The 13,216-nt window shown below is 44.2% G+C and overlaps 1 protein-coding gene across 2 annotated transcripts in view; it reads right to left on the bottom strand.

Annotated features, from left to right (window-relative positions):
• Window positions 1-317: 317 nt before the first annotated feature.
• Window positions 318-13,216, bottom strand: part of LOC147905582 (uncharacterized) — a 165,538-nt gene continuing 152,639 nt past the window's right edge. The window contains exon 8 of one of the 2 annotated variants that reach the window (XM_087373492.1): window positions 318-677. In XM_087373492.1, coding sequence (XP_087229618.1) covers window positions 396-677 — 282 coding nt within the window. In that variant the 3' untranslated portion in view covers window positions 318-395. Of the gene's footprint in view, window positions 678-1,468; window positions 1,488-13,216 lie in introns of those variants that run through there. The other variant, XM_087373481.1, reaches the window with a different exon arrangement.

Here is a 13,216-nt window from a genome sequence, read left to right as displayed (position 1 = left end):
CTTCAATTTTGAGTTAGTAGTTACGTCTCCATGATGAAAAGGTTGCCTACCGCAAATCTAGTTTTCTTTTTTTGGCATTGTATTGAAATTGAAAGTGCCAATAGCGCCCCCATACGAGGTGCTGTAACTCCCACATTAGTATCACACTTTTTTTTTTCCAAAGAATTAGTATCGCACTTTCCACATAATAGTTCATATACACGCTTACATGTAATGTCTATTTGCATGCGTGATCAGTAGATTAAAGCTGCGACTTGTGGTTTGCGTTGTGGCAGCGAATGATTCAGAACCTGACCTTCCATCACAAATTTAAGATTTGGAAAAGCAATAGTCTGACACAAAATAGGCAAAAATAGTGGGAATCGAAATTTTCATGAATCTTAGCCTTATATGAGCTACCAGAATCTGTATTTGTTTACACTCAAATAGCCTGACATTACTCTTCCACTTGTAGACCGCATACCATCTATCAAGTAGCACCATGTGGATCCAAGAGCACCAATAAAAAAATCTGCATCAGCAGCTATCAAAAAATTCACCAATGGATAGTTGGTACTAAGCTCTCTGCCAAGGCTGGCTTCATATTCTGGCATGCTCATATTCCCAATTTGACGAGTAACATTGGTAAAATAGAAGTCCCACCAGCTTGAGTACAACTGAGATTCCTCGATCACATCCTGCAAAAAAGCAATGTGACGTAGTGGTTCTTACACATAACATCTCAGTGCCAAAGAGAGAGCAAAAGGAAAGCCAAAATCTCAAAAACGACCTTGATGCTAATATTCCAGTGTACTATCCAAACAAACAGAAAGGTCCTGTCCCCTTAGAATTAAGAAGTTCAGAAAAAGTCTAACATGACAGTTTCTTACTGTATTGCTTCGACATCTCTTTGAGACACCATCAATCTGTGTGCATAGGTCTATGTAGGTCATTGAATTGCTGTACTTACAAGCGTTAAGATTGTATTTCAGACAGTGAAAAATCAGTTTGTGAAGCTATAATCTTGCATCCAGCTATTATAGAGGCCTCAACAGCAATGCATCGTGACAATGTGCACATTAATCCACAAGATAGTCTCTTGCAAAACTAAGCTGAGCTGTGAAACTTCAAAAACATCCTACCGGATCTCCCAGTGATGTGTGTGCTGATTAAAACATTGCAACTGCAACAAAAGGGCATGGGCATGCACTTGTTTAAGTCAAGCTATTCTTGAAGTTCAACACCTGTAAGTAGCAACTAGAATTTCCAATGATCAATCGATAAGTTGAAAAATGTTGAATTGAATTGTGAGTAAATAAACGCATAAAGAGGGAGAAAACAGCCAGCTTGCATTGATTGAACTCTCAGAATTGGAAAGGAACAACATGCACAAGTATGTGTACACAGACCTATGTAGACTCACATTAGAGTTTTGGAAACCCTAGATGATGTGGCAGTCCACATGGAAGGCCAAAAATTTTATTTGCCCCTTACATTCATAAGCTGCCCTGGTTGCACAAATGATGTCAGATTCCAAAAACAACTATGATTCAGTGCATCAAAAGCATTGAAAACTAACTATAAACTTCTAATACTGAAAATATTCCTTGATTTGTGGTGCAAAAGATCAGATCCATATTCTGGGCTGCCACATGATGATTAGCAAACTCCACCTGCACATGGCTATCGGTAGCATGGAAAAGAGATTTTTGGGAGGGCATATATAGCTTCTGTTGTCACAAAACACAGCTATGCTACCATTGCTGTCAAATCCACTTTACGATGCCTGTTACTGCACTAGGTTACTGCTCCCAAACCATAAGAAAACATGCACCTAGGTCCTAGACGTTGACCACCTCCCATAAATCTGCACTTGTGCCATACATTTCAACAATAATGTCCTAGGCTTATTTTGGATTTGTAGCTTTCTTGATGTGGGGGATCAAAGTTTTTGAGACACTAATTGAAATCCAATGCAATACCTTTCAGGATTTTTCAACCCATGCTTTATTTTCTTTTACATGTTCCTTCATCAAATTCTTACCTGGTAAATCTGGGCATTCATCCTATAGTGTTCCTAATGGAAATCCAATGCAATACCTTTCAGGAATTTTCAACCCATGCTTTATTTTCTTTTACATGTTGTTCCTTCATCAAATTCTTACCTGGTAAATCTGGGCATTCATCCTCGCCAGTGGTCCATAGAATTCAATCTTCAGATGAATTTCATGGTTTTTGGCTTTTGCACCAGACACTGTGTTCAACTCATCCCATGCATCTTTGGCATGATCCTTGGAGTCAATATGATGAATTATGTTTGGTCCCAAGTGCAAACCAATGAGTGATAGTGCTGCTTCGGATACTATACCCAAATGCATTGTTCCCTTTTATGCATCAAAAACAGTGCTGATTTATTCTAGCATATCAAGCCCTTAATGCCTATTGAGGTTACAAGATGCTTTTTTTAGTCTGAACCCAGCATGTTCCTGTCCCTTTCTAGACAAATGCCTCTAACTGTTCCACATAGTTCCTCTTCCTTATACCCATTGGACAATACTGGTTTGGCTTTCATCTAGAAGATGGAACAGTGCTTATGTGCAGCTATGGAAAACACAATGCTGATTGTGTTAAGCTTCACCACAAATACACAATTACCTGTCTCCTTTGGCTGCTCGGTTCCCTCATTATCCTCCGCAAAATCATAAGGAAGCATTTAACGGACTCTGCAACTAATTTCTTCTTGACACGAGGCACATGCACATAAGCAGAGCAACCACATACCATGAGATGCTTCACCCAGGCTTATGTGCCTAGATGATCTAAGCGAAAGCAAAAAGGAGAGTAGACAACACTAACGATAGTGCACAAAAAGTTCACCTTCATGGACAACTGAAAGCAGAAACACAGGAGATGCTGCCTAAACCAAACATAGAAATGGTCAAGAAATGTGGTGGAAGATAGAAATTCCAAAAGCTCTGCACACATGCAACAACCAATAATGTTGGTGAGCTCGTAGCTTCATCAAAATAGTGCCTCTGTGTAGAAAAGGGGCTAGGGGACAGATTAGAGAAAGGGGTGAGAGGAAGGGAGAGAGAGGAGTAAGAGAAGGAGAAGGGGTAGGAGAGAGAGAGACAAAGAGAGAGAGAGAGAGAGAGAGAGAGAGAGAGAGAGAGTAGGCTGCAGGTAGGAGGAAGGTGGAGGGGGAGTAGATAGATTAGATGTCACATCAAAAGTGCACAATGAATGGTGGATGGAGACTTACATAGTTTCTCCACAATTCCCATCTGAAGGGCCACTATCATAGCCAATTTCCCCCCTTCATTACAGCCATCCTTTCCCCTAGAATTTTGCCCTCAAAATTACATGTACCAGCTGCTACACAAGGGTGCTGCAGCTTCTAGTGATGCTGATCAGCCTGGTAAAAGATAGGGGTGCTCCTAGACAATACTCTATGGTTGCCATGACTTTTCATCCTTTGGAAGCACTTTCCATCTTATGAGGTACTCAATATATACCTTGTTGCAGAGTACTCGATCTCTAAAATCCACAATGCGCTTGGGAACATATGACCCTCCTCATCCCTAGATGGCAGCTCTAGAAGTATGTTCACATGCTGACCTACATGTGGTTTCAGCAAAGACACATGAAACACATTGTGAATCTTGGAGGTGCTTGGTAGCTCCAATTGATATGCTACCTCCCCAGATGATCCTGTGAGGGCCATAATACCGATGAGCAAACATTGTGTTGGTATTATTCCTCAATGAAGCATAACGACTTTTGTGGAGATGTAAATGCACATAATCTCCTTCATAGCTGCCAAACATTTGGAAACCCACGTTTAAAAACGCGTTCCCAAACGTTTGGAAAATTTTCCAAACGTGTTTCGATTCAAAATTTTCCCCAAGTGCCTGTTTTACCAAAAATTATACGTCTACTATATAAGTACACATTCTTGGGACCTAAAATGCATTATTTCATGCACTAATGGCACCCAGACGTTGAGGAACATAGAGAAAAACATTTCAGCAATCTAATATGTTCATACACTCAGAAGTGAGCCCAAGAAGGCATTTTCCAACAAAGCGTGATGGCGACAGCTCCTTGGACTGTTTGATTAAAAAAAGGGCAAAAATTTGACCTTAGGGCCTTTTGCCCCAAAAACCACTACCAAAAGAACGTGTTTTTATTTCCAAACGTTTGGCAACGTTTGAAAACATTTCCCAAAAAAAAAAAACGTGTTTCATTGCAACTATGATCTCCTTCTTTGAAGACCAAATATTCATGTGTTCATCTGCATATTTCTTCTGCTTGGCTTGGGCATCCTGCATATGCTTTTTAGCCAATTGCACAAGGGCCTCCATCCTTTCCAAGTCATCTCGTGCTTGCTGATTTTTCACAGCAATGTCAGCAATTGAGGAAGGCATTCCCACTTTACACCCATACATTACCTCAAACGGGCTCATGCAATTAGAGAGATGCTTGGTATTGTTGTAGCAAAATTCAGCAAGTGCCAGCCAGTCATCCAAATGGCTCAAGTATTCCTCCACCCATTTGTTCACCCTTTCTGCCTGTCTGTCAAACTCACGATGGTGTGCAATGCTAGGTGAGAGTAAAGGCACACTGCTGTAAATTATTCTTGCCAAAAGTGACCCATAAATTTTGGATCGCAATCACTGACAATTTCCTCAGGCAAGCCATGGTGCTTAAACACTGGTCAATGAACTGCCAAGCAACCTGTGATGCTGAATATCGGGTCTTAGTGGGTATGAAATGGGCATGTTTTGTCAATCTATCCACCATGACATAAATGTTGTCCCATCCCCTCTATAGATGGCAAGCCTATGATGAAATCCATTGCTATATGTGTCCATTTGCCCTCTAGAATAAGTAATGGTTGCAATAGACCAGCTGGTAGTTTGCTGTCCACTTTATTTTGTTGGCAAGGCAAGCATTCCGCAACATATTTGACCACACCTTGCTACATGCCTTCCAAGAAGAAGCTCTATCTGGCTCTCTCATACGTCTTGGTGACACATGTATGTCCAACCATTGGAGAGGAATGCATTTCTTGCAAGACCAGCTGCCTATATTGTGAGTCTGCACTAGGTAAATTCTGTCCTTCCACCACTATGCAATTTAAAGTTAGGAAGACTTTGGCACGAGGGATCCTGCAACTTTGAAAAAATGGCAGTTGCCTTTGAATTCTGCATGTACTCTTCCTGAATGCCATGATCCAATCTTGATGAATGGTAGAGACAGCAAACAATGTGCAAGCCCACATCCTGGACAAGGCATCTACAACCACATTTTCTTTCCCTTTCATGTACTCAATGTCAAAATCATAGACTGCACTGAAGCCAACCATCTCTTTACTTGGCCAGCACTAGGACGTTTTTTCAAATTCTGAAATCCTGTGCTTCCACATGGCACAATATACACCCTTAGATTTTTCTAATTTTGAAAGCCCAAAAGCTTTTTTTTTAATTCTGAAAGCCCAAAAGCTTTTTTTTTAAATTCTGAAAGCCCAAAAGCTTTGAAAGCTTTTGAAAAGCTGCGTAAAAAGCCATGGCAAAACCTTTAAATATAGGCGAAACATAAAAAAACATTGTAATTTCAAGTGTGTAATTCAAGTGTGTTGCTGTTTGTTCATCATTCATCATCACCATCAGGTTTGCTTCTACTTCCTTACTTGCCAATCCATGTATTTTAAAAACATTACTGCTTGGAGCTTGTATTCGTATACATCCCAAGACTCTTCTCCTAAGATGCAGAAGTCGGGCAACCACATAGCTCATCAACAATGCTGGCCTTGGTGTTTGCAAGCTTGCGTACTTCAATTATCACTGAATCTGTTGCCGTTAGCCTTTGGAAGCTTATATTGCTGGCCTTGGTGTTTGCAAGCTTGCGTACTTCAATTATCACTGAATCTGTTGCCGTTAGCTTTTGGAAGCTTATATGCGCAGTAGCACTGTAAAACAATCTTAATTCTTAGAAAGCATGATATACTCGCAGTCTAGATATGATGGAGAGTGTCTTTCGTGGGCAGTTTTGGCGAGTGTCAAACGGGAGCTTCCCTAATATCCTCACTTCCATTGTTCTGTTGTTCCCATGTTTTTGCATGCTGCTTTATACCTCCGCTTAGTCAGCAGGATTGGTTGGTAAGTGTATTTCTTTTGTGGATTGACCAACCGTTATTCAAACAGATCGACTACTGATCAAGTGATCAATTTCTTGACCAGATTGAGAGATGGAACCCCTCGCCCAATTGAAGCAAGACTTCGGATATCAGCAGAATGGATTCTTAGCTCTCATCAGAAAAATGGAAACCTGTTCCCGCAGCTTAGCAACTTTGCAATGTGATTGCGCCAGACTTCAACGCACCATTGGTGCGAATCTTGCTGTAGAAATTTCTGATAGATTATCTCCCGTAAAAGATATAGATTTACCAGCTGCTATCTCAAGATAGTCTCTCAGACTCTTCCATATCTCATCCTCCCTCTCCTTCAGAAGTTAGAACTCCGTCGAAGCGTTGGCATTATCGTTTATCCTGTTGGCTTCGACCTTGCTCAAGGACCCACTTTATCATGTGCAACCGTCAGCATCCCTCGATGCTTGGAGACTATAACAAGCCCTCACCCACACAGACAAGCTGCAACTTGCAGCTCCATTGATCGGCGAGGAGGAGCTGGGTCTCGAGCTCCCGCCCATGAACGTTCGTCGACCCGGACTCCTCACTCCCGGTCTGTGAGGACCTTTCGTGGCGATGAAAGAGCAGGGAGAGGCTTAGAAGGCTCGCGCTCGACTGAGAGAGTGAGAAAGGGAGGGGAGGGCCGAGCGGGGTCGCGGAGAGACGCCCATCAGAGAGTTCGGGAAGGTCAGAGAGCCATTTTTTTGCAGTTTTCATCATCTCTCAAGTCATGTAGGAGCGAGCTCTTCTCTTGCAAATTCTTGATCGCACTTGTTCTATTGCTACGCATTCGCTATTTGGTTAAGTGCATCTGTTTCTGCAAATTGACTGCCTGTTTTCCATTTCTGGCTGTTTTCCTTTGATCGTTACATGTTTCTGGAGACCGTTAGTCCGCCTTTGCTTGCGGGGATCCTTAGCTAGATTGTCAAAGCAGTGCTACGTCATTAGCTTATCTGTAAGTCAAAGTAGTGCTATGTCGTTAGCTTTGTGGTATTGAAGGACCTGGCTCTCTCTCCTCTGTATTAGCCAGGGGAAGCCATGCAGGACATAATCTATTATGAAATCACATTGTCTTTAAAACGCGTTCGTTAAGATATTCTTCAGAATATTTTTGTCACTTGCGTCTGGCTTTGGGCTTCCTGTTCATGTTGTCTATTATATATACAGAATAGAAGGCTTATTTCGATGGGATCAGCAAGCGCCAACGCTGATTTTATTTTTCGTGGATTCTTGACCTTACTTGTCTAGTGCCCAGGTTTGAGACAGTGCTTAGTATCATATTTGTATTGCTTTAGCATTGCACTGTAGTTATATTGGAAGTTCTTGTGGCATGTATCCCACGAGGATTTCATTGTGCGGAATACACATCTATTCTATTTCTTGATGTTGGCCATGTATAGCGGCCAAATAGGACTGTTTGCTTCTCGAGACAGACAGACGGGTAAAACAGCAGTAGTTTCCATTGTAGGTTGCGCTGGCTTGCCACAACCTTGTTTCGTTGTAGGTTGGGATGTGAACCCCCTTTTACAACTCACAATTTCCAATCAATAGTGCATATAGGTCGATAGACAAAAGTACCAAAACGCTGATGAGAAATTTTGACATTCTCTAGGTCGCTACAAGCTCGCAGCATTGACAAATAATTACTAAAGGAACTAAGCCTCCGAGAGATAGATATCAGCACACGGACGATGTCTAACGTTGGATTGTGTATAGCTTTTCTGCTTGAATTTATCATCTTTAGGAAATTGCACATATGCTAACAAACATATCCAAACATGCTGAACACGAGGAATGCATATTGACTAATCATGATTGTTTTTCAGATTCCAACACTCCAGCAAAGAAATAGGCCACTTGTCGTCGAGTTGTGGACGTCAGAAAGGATACTCCACGTAAGTACAATGTACGGTCATTTCAATTCTGAAATGTTTCTCCACCGTCTGTTGCTCTGGTCCGCATTAATGCGCTACACCTCCAACACTGGAGGTGACTATTCGAAACGGGGGGATGGCACGTTCCCCTATGATATATAATTTTTGGAGAGACATGTGCCGGCTCTCCACCATACATTACGTATGGTTTTTTTTTTTTAAACTCCTCATCTTGAGCACGCACACTTCTTCGCACATTCTGTTTCCGCAAGGGAACATTACATTTGCTTGGTTCGACCAACATACTAATCATGTCTGCAACACTTCTGTTTTCGAGATGTTTGCAGCCTCCAAACGAGTGTCTTCTCCTAAAGGTACGCACAACAAAATGTATTTGCTTGATTCAAGTTATTTTATCAATTCTTTCAATTTCTAAAGATAGAGGTTCAGTCCATTTTGTTTTTCCTGTTGCGTTTAGACAAAACCACGAGAGTGAAATTGTAGCAAAGTTTCGGATGGTTTTTATTATTAATCCCTGTAGGTGTTTAAACCCGAACATAAGACATCGATTCATGTCACGATGTAGAAATGACCACCGGAAACTCCTTCGAACATGACCATTCGTCAACGCTCAGAGCAGCCAGAGATCGAGCTATTCAACTTGATATAACATCAAGAAAGATGTCCTTGAGGCCAGCTACGTCATCGTGGTTGACCATCGCAGATAGATACAAGCAATGGGTTAGTAATTGCGCGGCTATTTTCTCTAGCCTTCAAATCTGCGGTGTCTGTGGCATAACCACGCTAGTGTCTGCAAACCAAAGGATCGTTTCTTCGCAAGGCATAGGGATCTCAAGCCACAGCGCCGCACTCGGAAACATGATACTTTTGGATGCCTGCCAGAATATGGGCATGCAAGTGACTTACTGGAAATGCCAAAGCTGCACACGAGATGCCCAGCGGAGCAGATACATTGTGCGGTTGATGCCACAGTACTCTCGGCAGTTGCTTAAAACAAACCACCTTCACACGCAACTGCTAAGCATCATAGATGTATCCATTTCAGTTACCACGACTGCAAATGCGATTGCTCGTGGCACACTCGATCGAAGGTCACTTCTAGACAATCCTCTGATATCTTGGCGAAACGTCCCACTAAGCTCGGCTCAAGAAATCGTGACGAACGAGCTGTCAGGTGTGCTCGCATACAACATCGAGAACAATCCAATATTGCGCAAGTACAATTCTTTAGCAGAGCGTGCGGACATCAAGATGGGTATGTGCATCTTGAGTCCTCAAACCATTGCAGGTATCTTGGAACTACACGATGAGACAGCTCCCTTCGAGTTAATGTCAATAGCGGAATCTCAGCCTGAGCTCCTGCTTTTGCAAAACATGGTGGACCCCGCGAACCGTCGCGCCTTTGATGCAAGGGACAAGCATGAGTTTGCCTCCATACAGCTACGGGGTACAGAAATGCTTTCAGAGAGGGTCGCTTCATTCCACGTCGATGGAGTAGCAGCAGCTGGCAGTGCGTGCATTGACATAACCATGGAGTCAGCAGTGTTCCCATTCCTGTTCCCTTTCGGACGGGGCTACTATGATGGCTGCATACAGTTCAGCAACTATGTGAAAATGAGAATATGCACCTTATTCTCTATCTACACGCTCTACAAGCCGTACCTGTTGATCATGTTCCAGTTAAAACAGGCAGTGATGATTGCCAATTCAAGCAACTCTACATGCTTGCAACGAGACATCGACCAATATAGAAAAGCCAACCCTGCCACGACCGATGAAGACGCAATGAGACACGTGCTTCGCTACAGCATGCCATCAACAATGCCGGGGTCCCCATCGTGGCATCGACGGCAACTGAAGGACCTCATAACGATGGTCGATGCTTGGGGCCTCCCAGATTTCTTTCTGACATTCACTGCAGACGAGGTCACCGATACACGGTGGCAAGAAATTAATGTGATCGAGAGCATCGCAACGCATTATAATGCGCAATTCACTTGGAAGGACTGTCCTGTTGAATGCGTGGCACTTTTCCACGCACGCTTCCACATGTTCATGCGCAAGCATTTGCTTTCATCCGACGGTCTGCTTGGCCGAATACAACACCATGTCGTTCGTTATGAGATACAAAACAGGGGCTCCCTACACGCCCATGTCATATTGTGGGTCCACCATGATGACCGTCAGCGAATTGCAAATGAGATTGCAGCTTACGTCCCCAGGGACGAGGCCTTGGATCCTCGAAACACAAGGCTGCGAGAACTAGTTCTCAGGAAGCAATCGCACGTATGCAGGAAAGCGTGCTACGTCGGACCGTCACACCACAGTTGCAAGCACGGCTTCCCTTTCGCAACACAGCCAGAATATGAACCCATCCTCGACCCTCTGACGCAACGTTGGTTCTATTACCGGCCGGGACATGAGCACCGAAACGTCGTCCCCTACCACCCTTCCGTGTTACTGTTGTGGGGTGCGCACATGAACATACAGCGGGTGACAAACTCTTCAATCTCTCACTACCTCCTCAAGTACGCGATGAAATCTGAACCAATGGGCAAACTGAACATCCGTTCAGAAGACGCCTCACGTTTGGGGTTGCAACATCTCGACGAAGTAAAGCTGAAACTCATCGCCGCGAGCTTCCTATCAAAACCAACCTCTCCAACAGAGGCCGCGCTAAACTGCATGCAGATACCAACAATCACAAGGAGCGAGACCGTTCACTATGTCGACTCCTCGCCACCATCTCTAAGACAACGCATCGTCTCGCGAAACAACAACGTCACCCTGCACCCGGTCGACATATACTACGGGAGACCGAGCGTCATCGAGGAAAGCACGTTCTACGATTACCATAGGCAATATGTGATACGAAAGCCCAAGGAAACGCAACGTGGAACCGTCGGTCTTGACCTCTTCGGCAACAGGATCGCAAAATGTGAGCGAGTAGTCAGATTCACTGACTACCACCCTGGACATCAACCAGAGGGGTACTTCTACAACGTGCTCTTGCGAAAACTCAGCTTCAGGAATGAAACCGAGCTCATATCACCTGCCAACACAGCTGGATCCTACTTTGTCGAATGCCAAATGCGCGGCCTCATATTGAGCAACGAGGACCTCGAGATGTATGTGACCGAATACACGCAAAGGAACTTGCTAGCGACTGACCACACGGACTAGTTGATCAATATGATATTGCAAAAGGTTGCGATCATCCGAGACTGCCCGATGGAAGCGCCTAACATCGGCCAGCAAACCGTCGAAGGGCCAACACGCACGAGGATGTTGCAAAAAATGGCCGAGTTTCGCACCGTCGCCAATGCCGCATTGACAGTAGAACAACAAAGAGTCTTCGAAAGCCTGGCTTCAACAAGCTCGGGGCTACACGTTGTCTGTGGAACACTAGGTAGCGGCAAAAGCTTCTTGATACGATACTATGTTTCGCATCTGGTAGCGCAAAACAAAACGGCAATACTCTGTGCATCAACAGGGGCGGCTGCGACGCGGCTGAGCGGGATTGCAACCACTGTACACTACCAATTCAAGATCCCTGTGCGCAGCAGTCAATACCCACTGAACATCCATGAGACGGATGAGCGACACCTCGCAATCAAGGAAGCCAACGCGATCATCATTGACGAGATGTCCATGCTAACAAGGATGACTTTCGATCTCGTGGTAAGACAAATCGTCAATGTCACTAATGGCACATTGCATGAGCCATTCAGACACAAAATGCTGATAATTTTTGGAGACCTGGCACAATTACCGCCAGTCTGCAAACACCGCGAGGATCTCTGCGAACCGTGCCACATCACGCCCTCCGCGCACTGGCCTGCAGCGAAAATGTACCACATGCAATTCTCGGTGCGACATGCGACATGCCGTTCCTCGCATTCTTGCATACCATAAGACTCAGGACGCCCACAACTGACGAGATTTCCGACTGTTTGGGGCAGTGCATTGTCGACAAGGAAGGTGCATGCCACTTCATCGATGCCGAAACAACCATCATTTGCACACACAGAGTCGATGTCGCTACCTTCAACGATGAGCTTGTGGAGAAATTCAACACTCCCGAGACGATTGTGCATGTTCAAATACACAGTAACGCCGCGAGCGAACCAGCTCTCAAAGAATGGTTGGAGGACAAAAGCTTCAACGAGATAGGAAAAATTTGCGTGGGGGCGAAGGCAATGATAACGGAAAACATCGACCTCGCAATAGGTGCCGCAAATGGAGCAATGTGCAAAATCAAGAGCATCAATGCAACTAGCAGGGGGGAAATCAACAGTATCACTGTCGTCGTGGACACAACAGCAGCCGTGCTCACATTACGACGCTCGAAGCATCAACGAAAGGCAATAAATGAAAAATGGTTCCACAAGTCCACATTTCCACTGACCCTAGCATACGCTATCACGGGACACAAATCCCAAGGCGCAACCATATCCAACAAAGCGCTGCTCATATTCCGAGGAGTGTTTGCCCCTGGCCTGGCATACGTGATGTTGTCCAGAGTGACTGAGAGAACGAGACTGCGCATACTACATTACCCACATCCAGACATATTCAGACCAATTCCACGAGAGTTCTCACAGCCGACAACACAACCACGCGCATAAAGGTATTCACTACCAGAGATTGAAAAAGGCAGAGGCAAGTCATGAATATGTTGTGTCAAACATGCGTGCAAGGAAAATGGTTTTAATATCTTGTCTGTTGTCGAGAACAGGTGCAGAGAATCATAAAGCTCGGGACATTGCAGCATAAGACATGGACGCAGACAAGGTAAATTCCACCAGCATGAAAGAATCTTTTTTTCTTGAAGATTTAAAAAGACGGCTCATTTGAAAAGACAGTGTAATAAGTCGTGCCTGCAAGCAGCTATTTGCGCTATACAAAAGCAACGCGAAGGCAACAAAACCTCCACCAGCAAAGAGGAGGTTCTTCCTAACCACAAAGCAATTCCGGCTAGCAAACAATGCAGGAGAACGTCCGGGAGCTTACATCAACGGCTTCAACACGTATGCGGAACTACGCGACTTCATTGACAACTGCAATAGGCGTTTGCCAGCTAAAAGAGAGCCGGGAGGCTTGAGATTCGCAAATGGTGCGTAATGCTTCCGAAAATTAAAAAAAACCGCAA

The sequence above is a fragment of the Dipteris shenzhenensis genome, chromosome 1 (assembly GCF_047967505.1).
Source record: "Dipteris shenzhenensis isolate YYH24624 ecotype China chromosome 1, Dip_SZ_1.0, whole genome shotgun sequence".
Taxonomy (NCBI): Eukaryota; Viridiplantae; Streptophyta; class Polypodiopsida; order Gleicheniales; family Dipteridaceae; genus Dipteris; species Dipteris shenzhenensis.
This window is presented reverse-complemented; position numbering and strand designations above follow the sequence as displayed.